General features: G+C 39.3%; 1 protein-coding gene and 1 pseudogene across 2 annotated transcripts in view; one reads left to right on the top strand and one right to left on the bottom strand.

The window, feature by feature from the left end:
- The window catches only part of LOC307097523 (coiled-coil domain-containing protein 7-like), a gene marked incomplete at both ends in the record, with an annotated part of 279,504 nt that overhangs the window by 185,543 nt on the left and 72,159 nt on the right, over positions 1-21,802 (top strand). Inside the window, 3 exons of the mRNA XM_079767665.1 lie at positions 2,854-2,919; positions 8,439-8,657; positions 18,113-18,167. Coding sequence (XP_079623791.1) covers positions 2,854-2,919; positions 8,439-8,657; positions 18,113-18,167 — 340 coding nt within the window. The remainder of the gene's footprint in view (positions 1-2,853; positions 2,920-8,438; positions 8,658-18,112; positions 18,168-21,802) is intronic.
- Positions 17,473-17,822, bottom strand: LOC307097524 (eukaryotic translation initiation factor 1-like; annotated as a pseudogene). Its single transcript has one exon. The product of its transcript is annotated as a eukaryotic translation initiation factor 1-like (transcript).

The raw sequence follows: 21,802 nt of genomic DNA, 5'->3' as shown, positions 1-21,802 counted from the left end.
AGATTATTTTAATATATATTTTATTGACTTTTTACAGAGAGGAAGGGAGAGGGGTAGAGAGTTAGAAACATTAATGAGAGAGAAACACCAATCAGCTGCCTCCTGCACGCCCCCTACTGGGGATCGAGCATGCAACCAAGGTACATGCTCTTGACTGGAATCGAACCCAGGACCTTTCAGTCCACAGCCCAACACTCTATCCACTGAGCCAAACTGGTCAGGGCTCTTTTTATTTTTTGAAGCTTTATTGTTGAAAGTATTGCATAGGTCCTTCTTTTTTCCCCATTAACCTCTTCCAGCCCACTCCCATCCTCTCCTCCCACCCCCCACCCTCACCAACCAAATTGTCTGTGTCTATGGGTTATGCATATATGCATATAATTTCATTGGTTGATCTCTTCCCACCCACCCTCCCTTGTCTTCCCTCTGAGGTTCAACAGTTTATTCATGCTTCTATGACTCTGGGTCTACTTTTGGTCATCAGTTTATTTGGTTCATTAGACCATTTTCTTTATATATATCAACTTAGAGTTTAATGAACACCTTGAGTATATAAATTTCAGGAAATTTTCAACTATTTTTTCCAAGCCACTTTTTCTACTCTGTTCTCTCTCTCTCTCTCTCTCTCTCTCTCTCTCTCTCTCTCTCAATGCAATTACCTGTTAGTTTTTTGATATTTCAAATGTTTTTCAGTCTTTATTCACTTGTTCCCATCATTATTCTCTTTTGTCTTTAGATACATATTTTCTATTGATGAATCTTCAAATGATCTCACACTATACTGCCATATCCAATCTGCTCCCTTGTTCGTTCATTAAATTTTTAAATTCAGATGCTATGGTTTTCTATACTACAATTTATATTAGGCTGTTTTTATAGTTTCTTTTTCTATTCTGGGATTTCCACAATTTAATTCATTATGAACATATTTTCTTTTATTTTTGAATATTAGAGGCATGGTGCATGAAATTCGTGCACCGGTTGGGGGTCCCTCAGCCCATCCTGCACCCTCTCCAATCCGGAACCCCTCAGGGGATGTCTGACTGCCTCTCGCAATCCAGGACCGCTGGCTCCTAACTGCTTGCCTGTCTGCCTGATTGCCCCTAACCACCTTTGCCGGCCTGCCTGATCACCCATAACTGCTCCCCTACCATCCTGATTGCCCTTAACTGATCCCCTGCTGGCCTGATCATCCCTAACCACCTCTGCCTTGCCCTGCACCCAGGACCTGGGCTTTCCTCCCTCTAGCCGGCTGCAGGCACCCAGGACCCAGGCTGGCTTTGCCCAGGCTGGACACAGCTCAGGGGACTGTGGGCAGGCATCTTTGCCCGGGCTGCAGTCACAGGTGCCTGGGACTGTGGGGTAGGCAGCTTGTCCCTCTCCTGGGCAACAGGCGCAGGCACAGCCTCTGCCCCTGCCCCACAGGGACCATGGGGCATGTGGCTTGTTTCTCTCCTGGACTGCATCCCTAGCTGCTGGTGCCTGGGATCGTGGGGTGGGTGCCTTGTCCCTCTCCCGGGCCACAGCCTGGCTGCTCCCCATTCCTCTCTCATGAGCTCACTTGTGCCTGGCAAGTCCCCATTCCTCTCTCCCCAGTGTTGAGTGTCTGAGTTATGGCTGATGGCGTGAGAGCGGGATAACCATTTGAATATTAGCTCTTTATTATATAGGATTGTTATAAGAGTTGCTTTACAATTTTTATACTAATTCTAAAATCCAGACTATGTTAGGATCAATCTCTGTGATTGTCTTTTATCTTAAGATTAAGGATAATTTCCTATTTCTTCCAATGTCAAGTAATTCTAAATTGTATCTTGGATATTGGGAAAGTCATGTTGAAATTCTGGATTCTGCTATATTCTTTCAATGATTGGTATTATTTTGTTTGTTTTGCTTTAATATATAATTAACATGATTTGATGGAAAATAAAAATTCTGTGTTTAGGCAAGCTCCAATGACATTTAATTTTTTTAGCTTTTGCTGAGCTGCTTAGATTCTTCCTTATACATATGTGGTTTAGGGGTTAGGGGGAGATTTGGGCAGAGATTATACAAACAGTTTGGGGCTCCCTGTCTCCAGCTTTCTTCTTTGTGTGACTTTCTCCTAACCTTTCTAGTGGCTGTGATTGCCCTGAACTCTCTCTGGTTTGCAAAGTCTAAAAATCAGGCATTCTATCAGTTATTAGGTGCCTTACCTGGTTCAGCTAGGGCTTGCCCTCAGACTAGGAGCCAAAACCAAGAATATTAATAATCCTCGTCAACTTCTCTCAAGAATCTAACTATTCAACAATGGGATAGCTTTCAAATGTTAATATTTATATAGTATTTTGTTCATAGTTTATGGTGGTTATGTATGGCAGGGCTTGTCTAGTAGGAATTTGCTCTGCTATGCCAGAGCAGAATTAGGGACTTTAGGTATGGTTCCTCAAACTGTCTTCCATCTGCTGAGAATTCTTGGTCTATTTAATGTATATTAGAATCCACTCCTCACAAAGTCAGAACTAAGCTTATTTTGTGTTAAGAACGAAGTTGTTTCTTTCTATAAAATTTGAAATCTTTATATTTAAATATTTTATGCCTAAAGGAACAGAGAAAAGAAATGCTTAATTTACTCTATTTATAGTTTGCCAGATTCAAAGTCAAACTGCATATGGAAAATCAATAGGAAGTTAAAGCTGTAGAAATTATCCACCATTATGCCTGTTAAGTGTGTAGTAAATGTATATATATGCTCAAATCATCACCTGGGCTGTTTATATGGATTTTAGTAATGTAGTAACTATAACAATAAGTTAATAAAAACAAAAGTACCAAAATGAATACCTCTCTGTATCCCCTTATATTGCATCCTAGAAAACAGCATCTACTCTGGAAACTGAGAACAAAATCCTTCAGGAACAACTGAAACAAGCATTACAGGTAAAGAATATCATGCTCTTTTAAAATTGTTAACAAGTGAATATTTTTAAATTTTGAAAGTTGAGTTTTTTAGGGTGACTGACATTGTTTAATAAAATTATACAGGTTTAAAAATGAATATGTTGACCTTATTAACTAATAGTCTGTACTAAGTATTTTGCCAGTTTTAAAGTATATTAATTTTACACACTAGGAGTATATTAATAAAATTTAACATCACTCATTTTTTTACAACACTGAGTGTTGTATTTTATTCTTTTAAATTAAATTTATTTGGGTGACAGTGGTTAATAAGATTATATGTCTCAAATGTACATTTTTGTGATACATGATCTCTATATAATTACATTGTGTACCCACCACCCAAAGTCAAATCATCTTTTATCACCATACTAGAGGCTCAGTGCATAAAATTTGTGCACTGCACTGGTGGGAGAGGGTTGTCTCTCAGCCTGGTCTGTGCCCTCTTGCAGTCCAGATGCCCTTGGGGGATGTCCAACTGATGGCTTAGGTCCGCTCCCGCCCCTTGTGGGAGTGCACTGTCCACTAGGGGGCAGCTCCTGCATTGAGCATCTGCCCCCTGGTGGTCAGTGCACATCATAGTGACAGGTCGTTCTACTGTTTGGTCAATTTTCATATTAGCCTTTTATTATATAGGATATTTGATCCCCTTTACCCTTTGCTACATCCCCAACCTCCTCCCTCTGGTAACCATCTTACATCTGTGTCTATGAGTTTTTGTTTTTATTTGTCCATTTGTTCCCTTGTTTTATATCCTACATATGAGTGAAATCATATAGGACTAAACTAGAAAGAAAAGTAAACATCTTTAATCAAACAAAAATCTATTTCCCACTGAGACAATATTAAAATAAAATAAAATAAAATAAAATAAAATAAAATAAAATAAAATAAAATATAAATAAAATAAAATAAAATAAAATAAAATAAAATAAAATAAAATACTGTAGTCATTACAATTGAACTCAGTTAAACTGGATGCTGGCTCTTACTGCTATTTTTCAAATTGTTGCTAAATAACCAAAGAAAGAAGCTACATTTTTATAAGCAGATAGACAAAAGTAATATTATTTAAATCCTATCTAATAAAAGATTGATATGCAAATTGACCATCACACCAAGACACAAGATGGCCACCCCCATGTGGTCAAAGATGGCTACCCCATATGGACACAAGATGACCGCCACAAGATGGCTGCCACAAGATGGCCTGCAGGGGAGGGAAGTTGTGAGAAGTTAGGGGTGACCAGGCCAGCAGAGAAGGGCAGTTGGGGGTGACCAGGCTGGAAGAGGAGGGCAGTTGGGGGAGACCAGGCCAGCAAGGGAGGGAAGTGGTGGGGGACCCAGGCCTGCAGGGGAGGGCAATTTTGGGGGGACCCAGGCCAGCAGGGGAGGGCAGTTGTGGGTGATCAGGCAAGCAGGAAGGGCAGTTGTGGATGATCAGGCCAGCAGGGAGGGCAGTTAGGGGTGACTGGGCCAGCAGGAGACCAGGCCAGCAGGGGAGGGAAGTTGGGGGGGACCCAGGCCTACAGAGGAGGGCAGTTAGGGGGGACTGGGCCAGCAGGGGAGGGCAGTTGGGGGGGACCAGGCCTTCAAGGTAGGGCAGTTGTGGGAGGACCAGGCCTGCAGGGGAGGGCAGTTGTGGGCAATCAGGCCAGCAGGGAGGGCAGTTAGGGGTGACTGGGCCAGCAGAGGAGGACAGTTGGGGGAGACCAGGTCAGTAGGGGATGGCAGTTGGGGGGGACCAGGACTGCCGGAAAAGGCAGTTGGGGGAAGCAGGCCTGCAGGGGAGAGCAGTTGGGGGGACCAGGCCTGAAGAGGAAGCAGTTGGTGGGGGGGACCAGGCCTGCAGTGGAGGGCAGTTGGGGAGGGCAGGACTGCAGTGGAGGACAGTTGGGGGTGACCAGGCCTGCAGGGGAGGGCAGTTGTGGGCGATCAGGCCAGCAGGGAGGGCAGTTAGGGGTGACCAGGCCAGCAGGAGACCAGGCCAGCAGGGGAGGGCAGTTGGGGGGGACCAGGCCTGCAGGGGAGGGCAGTTGGGGGGGGCAGGCCTGCAGGGGAGCGAAGTTCAGTCTAAACGGGTGGTCGGAAATCTCTCAAGGGGTCCCATATTAGAGAGGGTGCAGGCTGGGCTGAGGGACACCACCACCCCCCCCTGCATGAATCTCGTGCACTGGTCCTCTAGTATTATATAGTTTTCCTTCTGAAAAATGCAAGAAAATACACAAATTTGTTATTAATGATATAGTTAAAAAACATGGCTGAGGACAAAATAGATAAAAAAGCAACAGCTTTTCTTTTTTTCAGAAGCAATCATTTAATGACTGTATTGTACATCCAAAACTAACATAATGTATGTTAAATGTAATTGAAAAGTAAAAATTAAAAAAAGAAAAAAGAAGCAATTATTTAGAAAATATAGTAGAAAAATTTTATTCATAATATTAGGATAGCATAATTAACAAAAATATAGAGTTTTATATGAAGAAAAATACACTTTACTGAGAGTAAAGGTGAAAACTGTATATTTTTGGTTTTGAAGCATAGTAATTATAAATAATTTAGTTTTTTACTTTCTCCAAATTGATATACAAACTTAATGCAATTTATTTCTAGATATAAATGGAATTATTTTTGTGCTTAATGGGACTATTATAATAGTATATATTGAAATAAGAAATTGGTGAATATTTAAAGAAACAATTTAGGAATGTTTGCTGATCTAAAAAATCAATATATAATGTAAAACTACAATAGCTAAAGCAATGTGGTTCTGGATTTGGTATTGAATAGAAGAAACAGTTGATAATAATTATCTGGTCTTGGATAGAGCAAGGTTTTCTAAGCATTGTACTACAAAGAAACATGTTAATATACTTACATATTTAACTATATACATTTAAAACATTTTAATGGTAAAAGGTATGAGATATGAAGATAAATGGGAGATTTTTACATAATGTATACTAATAAAAGGGTAATATGCTAGTGAGAACGGGTCAATCAGACATCTTCTGGATGTCCAACTTCCTTCTGGACAAAACCACGGTTGCAGGGACCAAGGCAGAGGTGGTTAGGGGTGATCAGGCTGGTAGGGGAGCAAGCAGTTAGGGGCAATCAGGCCGGCATGGGGGAGCAAGCAGTTAGGGGTGATCAGGCTGGCAGGGGAGGGCAGTTAGGGGCGATCAGGCTGGCAGGGGAGGGCAGTTGGGGGCAATCAGGGCGGGGATCGGCCCTAAACCAGCAGTCAGACATCCCTCAAGGGGTCCTGGATTGGAGAGAGTGCAAGATGGGCTGAGGGACACCCCCCGGTTCACAAATTTAGTGCACTGCGTCTCTAGTCTATAATAATAGAAGTGTAATATGCTAATTAGACTGGACAGCCAAACAACCTTCTGGACATCCTTCCAGACGTTCTTCCAGATAACCTTCCAGACGAAGCTGGGGCTGTGAGGGCTGAGGCAAGCCGCTGTGGCTGCGAGGGCCAAGCCCCTTGCACAAATTTTGTGCATTGGGCCTCTAGTATTTTATAAATCTAAAAGAAATATGGATAACCCTCTTTTCAAATAGACAAGGGACAAAAATAGGCAAGTCATAATTTAGAAGCACACAAGCCTAATAAATGTAGACTAGTATATTCAACCACACTTTTTCAAATAATTTCAATTAAAAATAAGAAAATGTATGGTGATGGAAGATGATTGCTCTTAACCAGTCACCCCTATGCATTTAATAAAAAATAACAATGGGATAGATTTTTAACCTATCATTTTTGTCAAAATTTAAAAAGTAGAAAAATCTTAATGTTTACTATGTGCAGAAATGAACAATCTTTCACATACTTCTATTATTAGTGTGAATTGATTCTTTCCTGAAGAAAACATATAGCTAAAGTCTTGGAAAGACATATTTTTTTTCATTGAACAGTTCCGCTTCTAAAAATGTATTGTAAAGAAGAAAAAAGTGTATGGAGATTTTTACAAGTAGGTATAATATAAAATTTTTAATAGGAAAATATTTAAAATTTCCAATCTTTCACTGATAAAAAATATTAAATAAAATAAGAAATAGTATTATGGTATATTATCTTAGCTATATTATTATTTTAGGTATATTGTTATTATTTTTAGATATATTATCTTAGCTATTTTGACTACTTACATGTTTAGTGTCATGGAAATATCTATGGAATTATATAATAAAAAGGTTGTATTATGTGAGTATGTATAGTATATGATTACATATAAATAATTTTTTAAAATACATATATGCATTATTTATATTTATAAATAATTAAAAAGGATGTACATTGAAAAGTTGACAGTGAGTTTTCTGAATGTGGTGAGATTATTTGTAAGCTTAATTTTGTCAATCTATATTCTTTCATACAAAATAATTTTTGTTGTTGTTGTTAATCCTCACCCGAGGATATTTTTTCATTGATTTTTAGGGAGAGTGGAAGAGAGAAGGAAATACAGAAACATTGATGTGACAGAAACACATTCATTGGTTGCCTCCTGCACGAGCCCTGACCAGGGCCCAGGCCAGGGAGGAGCCTGAAACCAAGGTATGTGTCTTTGACCAGAATTGAACTTGGGACCAATTGGTCTGCAGGCAATGCTTTATCCACTGAGCCAAACTAACTAGAGCAAGACAATATTTTAAAGAAAAATTTTATTCTAGAAAAAACAAATTATTTATTTTTTACATTTTATTTTTTGATATAGGTACTAATTATCATGGCTACAATTAAGCAGTTTGTATAATGTATATCTTTATTAATTTTTATTGTACCTATATAATAATTATAGCTTTTACAAAATAAGAGTAGATTTCCTTCTTTTTTATGGTATTCTGTTGTATAAATGTATCACAGCCTTTTTTATCCACTCATCTACTGATGGGCACTAGGGTTGCTTCCAAATCTTGACTATTGTGAATAATGCTGCAATGAACATAGGGGTGCATATATTCTTTTGCGATAGTGTTTCAGGTTTCTTTGAATATATTCCCAGAAGTGGAATTGCTGGGTCATGAGGCAGTTCCTTTTTTAATTTTTTGAGTTAACTCCATACCACTTTCCACAGTGGCTGCACCAATCTGCATTCCCAACAACAGTTGAGTAGGGTTCCACATCCTTACCAACACTTGTTGTTTATTGATCTATTAATGGTAGCCATTCTGAAACCTGTATAATTTTATTAACCAATGTCACCCCAATAAATTCAATAAAAAATAAGAAATAAGAGCACTAGGAACTCCTGGATATAAAAATAGCCCTAACATGGAAGAGGATTTTCATCGTTTAAATGAAGCTGAGGATCTTTTAAACTATGAATTATATCTGTGATTTAACTTACATTCCTTCAACTCAGTAAAAATAAAATTGAGAGGTAATATGGGCATGAATATATGCGTATTTTTGAAAGTTGCAATATTGTTAGGAAAAATGTCACAGAAGTAATACTTGATCAATGGTTACTTTTTTTTTCAAATAGGAAGCTGAAAAAGCTAAGCATCAACTAAAGTATTTCCTAAATCAAGGGGAGTTACTTAAAAGTGACAGGAAATCCAAGACAACAATGGAAAGGAGTACAAGTGACACAGAAGTTAAAGTAGATTCAACATCTCTACCATTGGAGAAAGAAACAAGAAAAGTACAAATTGCAGATTCAAATGGACAAAAGACAAATGTTAAGAACCAAGAATATCCACAGGTAAAGGAATACTCAAAATAAAGATAGTAATATGTGCTGTTAGAATTCAATCTCATTATTTCCATTATTTGATTCTATTTTTAAAAATTCTCTATGCCTTTTTTTTTTTTGGCTTGGATTTTTTTCCGTTCATTTTCTGGGTCATTAATTCATTATTATCTTCAATATACATGTAAAAATTAGGTATGTATTGATTTTGTGATTAAATTTTTATTGATTTTAGAGAAAGAGGAGGGCAAGAGATACATCAATTGGTTGCCTCCCACATGTGCCCTGACTAAGCTCAAACCTGCAAACCTGGGTATGTTTCCTGACTGGATGAACCTGTGACCCTTTGGCGCATGGGACAATGCTCCAACCAACTGAGGCACACCTGCCAGGGCTTGTGATTAATTTTTTAGACAGTCAAGTGTTCACATTTTATTTTCTAGATAGTTATTTCAATATAGACTAGTCAGATATAAAATATTGTTTAATGCATTCATTTATATTTAAATTGAGCTATAATTGACATTTTTTTACTTTCCGGTGTATAATATAATGGTTTGACATTGTATATTTTGCAAAATTATTAGCACTATATGTCTAGTTAACATCTGCCATCACACCTAGTTACAAAATTTTTTCTTATGATGAGAATTTTTAAGATTTTACTGCCTTAGAAACTTTCAAATATGCAATACAGTATTATTAACTATAATGATCATGCTGTCCATTATATCCCCTGGACTTATCCTATCTAATAATAGAGTAACATGTAAATTACCATCACTCCGCTACGCCCACGATTGGGCGGCAGGAGGCTGGGGGGCGGGACTCGGGGTGGCCTATCCGGCCATTGAGAGGCACGGATCCGCTGCCACTGAGGGGGGCTACCCTGCTGTTGAGAGGCGCAGGGGGCAGGACTCCCTCCCCCTGCGCCTCTCAACGGCCAGATCCGCGGCCACTGAGGGGGCTGCCACGGACACCCAGCTGCGCCTCTCAACGGCAGGGTAGCCAGGTGTCCTCAGCAGCCCCGCTCAGCGGCCCCGGACCATCAAAAGTGGGGGAGCTGGGTGCCTATCTGCTCTGGCACCAGGCCTTTCAGAAGCCTCCGCTGAGCCAGAGGCTGCTGAAAGGCCTGGTGCACCAGCGTACAGGCACCAAGCTCCACCGCGAAAAGCGAAAGCATGAAGGGGACCCTACACGTGTATGATTCAATCATGCACTGGGCCTCTAGTTTACTTATAACTAGAAATTTGTACCTTTTTACTCTCTTCATCCATTTTGCCCACCCTCAACCTCCACCTCTGGCAACCACCAATCTATTTTTTGTATCTGTAAGCTTTTTTGGTGGTGTTGTCATTTTTAGATTTCATATATAAGTGAGATAATGTAATATTTGTTTTTCTTTGTCTGACTTATTTAACTTAGCATAATACCTTCAAGGTCAATTCATGTTGAAGACAGCAAGATTTTATGGGGGACATATACAGGGCTGGGAAAAAGTGGGTTTACAGTTGTTCATATGGAAAATAATACAATCTACACTAATAAAAAAGATTCAAATTGACTGTACCTCTGAGACATCCACCAGCCAATCAGGAGTGAGCATACAAATTAACCCAACAAAGATGGTAGGTTAATTTGCATATGCAGGTGCAAAGTGGCCGGGGGTGGGGCGGCACCAAGCAGCCTGGGTCCTGGGGATGGGTGCCATGCCCACAGGCTCCCGGGACCATTGCTGGCCCCAGGAGGTGAGGGCAGCTACACAGCTTGACAGTAGACAGCAGGGTCTGCTTGGCGGTAGCTGTGGTGACCCGCGAGCAGGCAAGCGGGCCTGCAGGCAGCACCCAGCAGGGCCTGCTTGGCCATCACCAGGGCAATCCAGGAGCAGGCAAGTGCGGCCCACCGATAGCACCCAGCAGGGCCTGCTTGCTTATCGCTGTGGTGTGGAACAGGCAGGCCCTGCAGTGAGCAGAGAACCATGGGGATTGGGCCTAAGCTGTCAGTAGGACATTCTCTTAGCGTCCCGGATTGGAGAAGGTGTAGGTCGGGCTGAGGGACCCCCCTCCCGTGCACAAATTTTGTGCACTGGGCCTCTAGTAATCTATAATAATAAAAATGTAATATGCTAATTAGAATGGACAGCCAAACAACCTGCCAGATGTCCTTTTGGACGACCTTCCTGACAAAGCTGGGGCTGTAAGGGCCAAGGCTAGCTGCTGAAGCTGCGAGGGCCAAGCCCCTTGTATGGATTTCATGCTTTGGGCCTCTAGTTAATAAATAATAGTACAAGGATAAACTTGTGTTTCACAACTATAAACCTACTTTTGCCCACCGGTATAACACAGGTTCTTTATTCATTCATCCATCTATGTACACTTAGTTTGTTAGCTATTGTAAATAATGGTGCAAGGAACATGGTGAATATAGTTTTCTGATGTAGTATTTTTTTTCCTTTGAGAGCTTGTTTGGAGGTTCTAGCAGGGGAGTGCAGCTACTCATATGCCCTTGACTGAAGACCAGTCCTATCTTCAGGAGGGATGCGCATGGATTGGTGAGGGAGTTGGGGGACACCCACCTAGCCAGCCAGATCAGCCTAGTCAATCCTGATGATCAATGGGGTGACAGATGTCACAGCCAGATTGCCCTCACATCCAGTATTTTTGTTTTCTTTGGATAAATGCCCAGAAGTGGAATTGTTAGGTCAGGTAGTAGTTCTATTTTTTTTTTTTTTGCAGTGGCCATGCTAATGTACATTGCCACCAACAGTGCATATGTTATATATGAGCCTCATGGTAACCATAAAGCAAATAAAAAAACAACTATAAAATGTAATGAAAGGAATGTAAGCTTAAAATTACAGAAAGTCATGAAGCCACTAGGGAAGAAAGCAACAGAGTAGAAAGAAACAGAGAGGAACTACAAAACAGCCAGAAAAACACACAAAATGTCAATAACTATATACTTTGGATTAAATTCTTCAGTAAAAAGACATAGGTTACCTAATATATAAAAATACAAGACCTGTCTATATACCCATCTATATGTTGCCTACAAGGAGACTCACCTCAGATGTCAAGACACACACATCTGAAAGTGAAAAAATGGGGAAAAAGATATTTCATGCAAATGGAAACCAAAAAAAAAGAAAAGCTGGAGTAGCTATACTTATATCAGAGAAAATAGACTTTAAAATAAAGACTGTTACAAAAGACAAACATGAGCATTATATAGGAGCACCTATGTAATAACAAAAATATTAACAGACCTAAAGGAAGAAATTGACAGCAATACAGTAATATTGGGGGGATGTTAATATTCCAGTTACATCAATGGATATATTATCCAGACAAAAAAAATCAATGAGGAAACTTTGGCCTTAAATGACACTTTAGACCAGATGGATTTACTAAACATATGAGAAAATTTAATCAAAGCAGCAGAATAAACATTCTTCTCACATGCACATGAAAATTTTCCAGGATAGATAATTTTCTAGGCCACAAAATAAGTCTCAATAAATTTGAGAGAATTAAAACCATATCAAGCATCTTCTCTGAACATATTGATATTAAACTGGGAATCAATTATAAGAAGAAACTGGAAAATTATTAATATGTGAAGATAAAACAAAATGCCACTGAAAAACCAATGAGTTAACAAGGACATCAAATGAAAGTAGAAATGCAACACACTAAAATATGTGGCATGCAGCAAAAGTAGTTCTTTTTTTAGGAGCATTTCCTGATATATATATTTTTTCCTCTGATGTTTTTTTTTTTTTCAAAAGCAGTTCTAAAAATGAAGTTTATAGCAATGTAGACCTATCTCACACAAACAGAAAAAAACTCAGTTAAGAAATCTAACCTGCCAAAACCGGTTTGGCTCAGTGGATAGAGCGTCAGCCTGTGGACTGGGGGTCCCAGGTTTGATTCCGGTCAAGGGCATGTACCTTGGTTGTGGGCACATCCCCAGTGGGGGGTGTGCAAGAAGCAGCTGATCGATGTTTCTCTCTCATCGATGTTTCTAACTTTCTATCCCTCTCCCTTCCTCTCTGTAAAAAATCAATAAAATAATTAAAAAAAGAAATCTAACCTTATACCTAGAGAAACTAAAAAAAAAAGAATAAAAAACAAAGCCCAAAGTTAGTAGAAGAAAGGAAATAAGAAATAAAGAGCAGAAATAAATATAGACTTAAAAGACAATAGAAAAGATTAGTGAAATAAAAGCTGGTTATATATATTTGCCGAAACCGGTTTGGCTCAGTGGATAGAGCGTCGGTCTGCAGACTGAAGGTCCCAGGTTCGATTCCGGTCAAGGGCATGTACATTGGTTGTGGGCACATCCCCGGTGGGGGGTGTGCAGGAGGCAGCTGGTCGATGTGTCTCTCTCATCGATGTTTCTAGCTCTCTATCCCTCTCCCTTTCTCTCTGTGAAAAATCAATAAAATATATTTTAAAAAAAGCTGGTTATATGAAACAATAAACAGAACTGACAAACCTTTAGCTAGACTCATTAATAAAAAAGGACACAAATGAATAAATTAGAAATTAAAGAGAGGTTACAACTCATTATCAAAGAAACACAAAGGATTAAAAGACATTACCTTGAACAATCATATGCCAACAAAATGAACGACCTACAAGAAATGAATACATTTCTAGAAATATGCAGTCTTCCTCAGACTGAATTTTGAATAGAAAATCTGAACAAACTGACTATTAGTAAGGAGTTTGAATCTGTAATAAAAAAATTTCCCCAAAACTAAAGGATTAAATTGTTTTACTGGTGAATTCTACCAAGCATTCAAAGAAGACTTAATACCACTTCTGTTCAAACTCTTCCAAAAAAATTTAATGAGTCAACACTCTTGCAAGACTAGCATTATACTAATATAAAAATTAGAGAAAGATACCACAATAAAGAAAAATACAAGTAAAAATCTCTGATGAATAAAATGCAAAAAAATCCTCAGAAAATATTAGTAAAGAATTCAACAGTACATTAAAAGGCTTATACACCATGAGCACGATGGATTTAGTCCAGAAATGCAGAAATGGTTCAACAAATGCAAATCAATAAATACATTACATGACATCAACAAAATGAAAGATAAAAAATCATGCGATCATTTCAACAGATGCACAAAAAGCATCCAACATCTATTTATGAAAAAAGCTCTCAACAAAGTGGGTATAGATGGAAAGTATCATACTGGCAAAAGTTGAAAACCTCTCCCTTAAGATGAAGATCAAGAAAAGGACGCCCACTCCTACCACTTTGATGTAACACTAGTGGCCCGGCGCACAAAATTTGTGTACAGGGGTTGGGGGGGATTCCCTCAGCCCAGCCTGCACCCTCTCCAATTGGGAGCCCCTTGGGTGATGTCTGACTGTGGGATCGGGTCTAAACCAGCAGTCGGACATCCCTCTCTCAATCTGGGACCGCTGGCTCCTAACTGCTCACCTGCCTGCCTGCCTGATCACCCCTAACTGCCTCTACCTGCCTGCCTGATTGCCCTAACCCCTCTGCCTGCCTGTCTGATCACCCCTAACTGTCCTCCCCTGCTGGCCTGACCTTGCCCTCAGCTGCCCTCCCCTGCCGGCCTGATCTTACCTCCAACTGCCCTCCCTGCTGGGCTGGTTGCCCCCAACTGCCCTCCCTGCTGGCCTGATCTCGCCCCCAATGGCTCTCCCCTGCTGGCCTGATCTTGCCTCCAACTGCCCTCCCCTGCCAGCCTGATCTCACCTCCAACTTCCCTCCCTGCTGGCCTGGTTGCCCCCAACTGCCCTCTTCTGCTGGCCTGATCTTACCCCCAATGGCCCTTCCCTAACTGCCTCCCCTGCCAGCCTGATCACCCCTAACTGCCTCTGCCTGTCTGATTGCCCCTAAATGACCTCCCCTGCCTGCCTGATCCTGCCCCCAACTACCATCCCCTGCTGGCCTGGTTGCTCCCAACTGCCATCCCTGCTGGCCTGATCTCACCCCCAACAGCCCTCCCCTGCCTGCCTGATCTCACCCCAAACAGCCTTCCCCTGCTGGCCTGATCTTGCCCCCAATGGCTCTCCACTGCTAAACTGATCTCGCCTCCAACAGCCTCCCTTGCTGGCCTGGTTGCCCCCAACTGCCATCCCTGCTGGCCTGATCTCACCCCCAACAGCCCTCCCCTGCTGGCTTGATCTCACCCCTAACTGCTCTCCCCTGCCAGCCCGATCACCCCTAACTGCCTCTGCCTGTCTGATTGCCCCTAACTTCCCTCCCCTGCCAGCCTGATCTCACCCCCAACAGCCCTTCCCTACTGGCCTTATCTTGCCCCCAACTGCCCTCCCCTGCCAGATAATTTGGTTCTGATTGGTCAGTTTCTATGCCAGTCAGTGTCAAAAGCTCCACTTCCTAGGAAGCCATTATTTCCTCACAGTTCACCCAGATTTGGTTCTGATTGGTTGGTTTCTATGCCAGTCAGCATCTCTGGGCCTATCTCCAGGCCTGATCAGAGAGGAGGGGCTGATCAGAAGCCCCTGCGGAGGCTCAGAGAGAAACAGAGGTTCACTGCTGATGAAGAGAAAGAGAGAGGCAATGGCTGATTAACAGCTGCCATGGAGGCTATGGACCAGACCTTGCCTCTCTCTCCAGGCCTCTCTCCTGTTACATTATTTGGGTGGAGGGGAAATTAGGGGCGAGGCTGGCTGGGAGGAGGAGCCACGGGAGGTTGGTGGGCCAGCCTCACCCTGAATAGAGCTGGTTGGCTGGCCGCAGTGAGCGTCATAGTGACCTGTTGTTTTGGTCATTATGGCGTTCTGGTCTCTGGCTTTTTAATGTAGATATGTCCTCCTTTTCCCCCCCATTGTCCCCCTCCAGCACACCTTCCCTCTCACCCATGGCCTTCAGCACCCTATTGTCTGTGTCCATGTGTTATTCATATATGCATACAAGGTCTTTGGTTGATTACCTCCCACCTACCCACCCTCCCTCACCTTCTCTCTGAGATTCTGCACTCTGTTCCATGCTTCCATGTCTCTGGATCCACTCCATTCATCAGTTTATTTTGTTACTTAGATTTCATATATGAGTGCGATCATATGGTACTTGTTATTCTTTTACTGACTTATTTCACTTAGCATGATACGCTCCAGGTCCTTCCATGCTGTTTCAAAGGGTAAGAGATTCTTCCTTTTTACTGCTGCATAATATTCCATGGCATCAATATACCACAGCTTTTTTATCCACTCATCTACTGATGGGCACTTGGGGTGTTTCCAATTCTTAGCTATTGTAAATTGTGCTGCTATGAACATAGGGGTGCATATATTCTTTTTGATTGGTGTTTTGGGTTTCTTAGGATATATTCCTAGAACTGGGACCCCTGTGTCAAATGGCAGTTCCATATTTAATTTTTTGAGGAAACTCATACTGTTTTTCATAATGGTTGCACCAGTCTGCATTCCTACCAGTATTGTACTAAAGTTCCCTTTTCTCCACATCCTCCCCAGAACTTTTCATTTGTTGATTTGTTGATGGTAGCCATTCTGACAGGTGTGAGGTGATACCTCATAGTCATTTTGATTTACATCTCTTGGTGATTAGTGACTTTGAGCATTTTTTCATATGTCTCTTGGCCATCTGTATGTCCTCTTTGGAGAAGTGTCTATATAGTAGACAATTATATTTAAAATCACTCTTGAGGTCACTAGTTTCCTGATATTTTTGATCACACATCAAATAAGCATATATTGACCATGCATTATCAACATAACTTAAAAACTTGTAAATTAAAAAATTACTACTATATTGGTATGCTATTGGCATTTGAAGTCTAAATGCTTCAAAAGAATATTAAAGAGATTAAATTATTGTGTAATAGATGTTTAAAATAATTTTTACTGTAGTATAAAACCCTTTTTTTATTTCATTTAGAAGTATAATATTGGTAGTAGCTCTCTTTTACAATGTCTTTGTAATGATAAATATGAGGATTTTTTACCTTTTGATACCTTCTTTTGGTTTCTGAAAATAAATTTTATTTCAGGGTTTAAATACATTACATTAAAACTGAAGGGAGTTTTGTTTTGTTTTTTGAAGGGAAAAACACCCCCAAAATAATTTTGTTGTTTCACATGGCATTGGGCAACTGTTACTAGTAAGTTGTAAGCTCTACTGCTAGCTATATGACTAACACATAGTTTAAAATTTGTCTCCTTGCCCAAAGTTTAATTCTGATAGAAGACTGGCCTCACATTCTGGTGTTTGGACATCAATTAGCTAGGATATGACTGGTTAAAAAGACCTTGGTGGCAAGCTAGATATTCTGTTACCTTTGCTGATGCAAATAAGGGTGATGATCTGCTTCCTGCTAGCACTGAGGACTGTATTCATATAAGAAAGAGGAAAGGTGGTTGCTCTAAACTCCACCTACCTGTTCAAGTTGGAAATCTTTGACTACCAAAGGCTCCTTCTAATAGTACAGATGCCTTTGCTGTCTTACCAATTTCAGCTTCACTGAGGGCTTTCTTTGTCCAGAAGCTCCTTCCTCTGGCCAGATATAGCCATCTGTGATATTGGGGCTTTGGGTTTGGCTAAAACATCATCTTATTTCTTTGTTTCAGGCTGGACACTACCAGGTGCATACTGCTTGACCTCTGTTTAAATGAGGAATTTCAAGACTAAACAGCATGGCTCTTTTCAGTTATCGAATGAAGGTGTTATACTAGTCCAAGTGAAAAGCAGACCTTAATGGTTACATTATACAAGCTGTGTGGTTTTTAAACTTGTGACAAGGGACAGAGGGAAACCATACTCATTGCAAGGAAATTCTCACTTAAGCTTCAGTGAGTCAAAAGCACTTAAAACCCACAACATGCAACTGGTCATCCTTAGCCAGTCCAATCTCTATAAGGAACTGGCATATGTTCTTATGCTGGTCACCCTGTAGCTGAATCACTTCTCCATATTCTACATGCTCAATTACAGTACCATTGCAGGCAAATTTCTTGTTAAACACCTTCACTAGTTTCTTTTTATCATATCATCAGTGATCCCTTGGACAGTCCTAAGGGTCTTTCTGCAATTTCTTTGTTGAATTCTTATATGGATACAGTCCTCAGTGCTAGCAGGAAGCAGATCATCACCCTTACTTGCATCTGCAAAGGGATGAAAAGAGTGGAGTTTCTGGATAGCGGACATATACATTCCTTTTTCTCTGTGGTAACTGCCTGGGGAAGTTGAGGAGAGAGAGAGAGAGAGAGAGAGAGAGAGAGAGAGAGAGAGAGAGAGAGAGAGAGAGGAGAGAGTATTGGAGCATTACGAAGTGAGGAGGCTCAATGGGGAGGTTGCTGAGTCCTGGCGGGGGCTCACTGAGCACTTTTTAATACCTTAGTATTACAAATTGACATATTATAAAACTGTTTTGAATGGTATTTTAAAAGAGATTTAATGTAACATATTATGTACATATTTGTTGTATTTGAATTTAGTATTATCTTTATCACAGATCTCAAGTGTCCACAATGGAAGCTCGATTGAAAACAGGTAACATATTTTTAAAATGTATCTTTTTTCTAATCCTTATCAGCTTACATGGCTAATTGGTAAAATATAGTCACTCTAAATTTAGTATCATAAACATTTTTTATTCATATCTTTCCTTACAATATTGTACTCTTTGATGGTGTTAAATGCTGTAAAAATAAAAAATTTTAAGTGAAAAATTTAAATTAAGGATCAGAGCTAGTGTACAATGCCCCCACCATGAAAACAGTAATTAAATTTGTAGATAGTGAGAAACTGACCCTTATTCTGAAGTAATCATCATCCTTCAGAGGCAAGACCTCAATATATAACAATGTATTGCTAAATCATTTCATATATGTTTATATATGTATATACACATATACATATACAGTATATACACACATAAATGAATGTACATAACTGCATTAATGGATTCATCCAGTTAAATCCTATAATTTTCACTAGTGAGTCTGTTTAACATATTGTGATTAAACAGACTCACAAAAAGCCTGAGCAAGATAAATTAATGCATCAGCAAACTCTGTCAGTAAAAGTTAGGTTCCTATCCAGTGAGAATAAAGCATGTGATTGTTTCCTTTTAGTCACTGACTTGAATTATTGAGAATTCAAATTCAGTGTACATGAAGCACTTGTTCCTTAACTATACATAGCTTTATATGTAAAATTTTGGCTTTGATTGCCATACAGAAAAGAGGGACGAATTACCTAGAAGTATGTATTTATCTTATTCTTTACTATTTTAAAAAAATGTATCTGTAGGGATTTTCTTAGATCTTTTAAAATTTTATTGAATTTATTGGAGTGACCCTGGTTAACAAAGTTACAAAGATTTCAGGTGCACAGTTCTACAGCACATCATCTATACACTGTATTGTGTGTTCACCACCCCAAGTAAAGTCTCCATCCATCATCATTTATACCCCTAGTCCCTCTTCAACCTACCCCAGCACCCCCTGTGACCTGGTAATCATGATACTGTTTTCCATATTCATTATTTTTAATATTTCTAAATTACAGATCTAGGTGAATTAATAAGAATTAGGTAATAAAAGTAATAACTAATACCCAGAGGTTTTTAAAAGATCCATTTTAAATGTCTTTTGATTATTTATAATTTTTAAAGTATCTCAAGAGAAAATTAGATATTGGCTTATTAGTTGTTTTGTAAACTTATTGTAGGTAGATTTCTTGTCAAGTATTTCTTAACATTATAAATATACATTGTCAGTATTATAAATATTTGATAAGATATAAGAGAGCCAATAATTTTTTTTATCACCTTGAAGAATATGAAGTGATAACTCTTCATATAAGTTGTTTTAATATTGAACATTTAGTTGCTGGTAATGAATTTGATAGACTATATATATTTGTGAATCTCATAAAGTAGAAAGGCTTAAACAAAACAAAATAGTTTTGTTTTGTTTAAAACAAAAAAGGGAATTTTTAGTCTCTATGAAGACATAGTAAGATCATCTCAGTTCCTTTCCATGAACTTTTGTGAAAATCTTGAAAAATGAGTGTGATAGTGTTATTATGAGTTACTACTCTTGCCAGTCCCCATTCTACCTGGCTGAAAATTCACAGTCAAGAGTGATAATGGGAAGTAGAAGAATGGAGGAAGGTTTGTATGGGGAATAGCAGACAGAACAATGGGGAATAGAAACATCAAGAGCAGAAAAGGATTGTAGAATGGACATCAAAGAATTCCTCCATAAGTGGCTTTTCTCCATAAATGTTAATTGATATAATGTTCCCTGACTTCAAGAGTATTGAAGGAGAAAGAGTATTTAAATTCATTTCAACTCAATTTAATTCAAATAAGGAAATGTGGGCTGAATGTCTATACCATGCAAGGGACTGTGGTAGATAATGAAAATGACAACTTAATGGTTCTTGCCCTCAATGCAATAATATAATAAAAATACAAACTACTAAGAACATGGCACAATATTATTCATAAGATTTCATTTTGGGTTACTTCTTAGATTATAATAGAATTTATGAAATACTTTGGGAAAGTTTCCCAAACCTTCAGAGCAAAGTAAGGAGATCCCATCTGAGTAGACACATGGCATTGCTTACAGTAAAGTAATTTTTTTGCACTTTCCACATTTAGTAATTTATTTTGGCTTAGGAACGAGTATAAAATATTTAATAAAACACAATTGTTATTAATAATGTAGTGTTGCACATACTACTCATTATTAGCTTTTCCTAAATGATTTACACCATTCAAACCCACACCTTTTAGAAATGAAAATGTAAATGATTTATTGGTTATTTTAGAGAGTTACACACCCAACCTACTTCTTTCTAAATTCACCTTTTTAGAAATTCCCCCCAACACTAATTAAGTTTGTTATAAAGCAAAATCTGTACAAAAGAGAAAGTGTAGCCATTTTTTCTCTATAGATAAGATGATGATCTATTAGACTTACTCATTTTTTTAACTAAAATAATTCATTAAATAAATCTTTTTTGTCATCTTCATATGCCAGGTACTCTTCTTGGCATTGGTTTCTACTGATAAATAACACAAGTGAGATCTTTTCTCTTGTGATACACTGAGGCCAAAACAGAGGATGAAAAGGAAGGGGAATATATTATTGTTGTTGAAATAATCTTTCTCATATTCTCCCAATTCCAAGGTGCTTTGGAGTTCAACCAATGGAGAAGGGGTGGGTATGGTAGCCTATAAACTGGTAAACAACCGGGGAACTGGATCAACAAGGCCTCTAGAAATTGTTTTTAAAGAGTCTGGCTTAGAAGGCAACTAGAATGGGCATGATGGGCAAGAGTGGTTTATGTGCCTTTTAAATGAATTCCTTATTAAACATCCTATTCCTTTATGGTGGATAGATTTGAACAGGGACCTACAGATGATGGTCACACACATTCTTGTTTGAAATTTGCATACCAGATAGTTTCTTTTTCTTTACTTTTTTATAGTTTAAAGTATTACACATAGTAGTATATATATCTCCCTTTTCCCCCATTGACCTTCCCCCAGCCTCCCCAAACCCCTGTCACATGCCCTCATCCCACTCCTCCAGTGTCTTGTGTCCATTGATTGCGCTTATATGCATGCATACAAGTCCTTCGGTTGATCTCTTTCCCCCTTTCCTGAACACTCCCCAGCCTTCCCACTATAATTTGACAGTCTGTTTGATGTTTTACTGCCTCTGTATTTATCTTTTTGTTCATCAGGTTATAATGTTCTTTATTTTCCATAAATGAGTGAGATCATGTGGTACTTTTCTTTTATTGACTGGTTTATTTCACTTAGCATAATGCTCTCCAGTTCCATCCATGCTGATGCAAATGGTAAGAATGCCTTCTTTTTTATAGCAGCATAGTATTCCATTGTGTAGATGTACCATAGTTTTCTAATCCACTCATCTGCTGATGGGCATTTAGGCTTTTTCCAAATCTTAGCTATGGTAAATTGTGCTGCTATGAACATAGGGGTGCATATATCCTTTTTGATTGGTGTTTCTAGTTTCTTGGGATATATTACTAGAAGTGGGATTACTGGGTCAAATGGGAGTTCCATTTTTATTTTTTTGAGGAAACTCCATACTGTTCTCCACAGTGGATGCACCAGTCTGCATTCCCACCAGCAAGGCACA

Source organism: Cnephaeus nilssonii (genome assembly GCF_951640355.1).
Source record: "Cnephaeus nilssonii genome assembly, chromosome: 4".
NCBI lineage: Eukaryota > Metazoa > Chordata > Mammalia > Chiroptera > Vespertilionidae > Cnephaeus > Cnephaeus nilssonii.
This window is presented reverse-complemented; position numbering and strand designations above follow the sequence as displayed.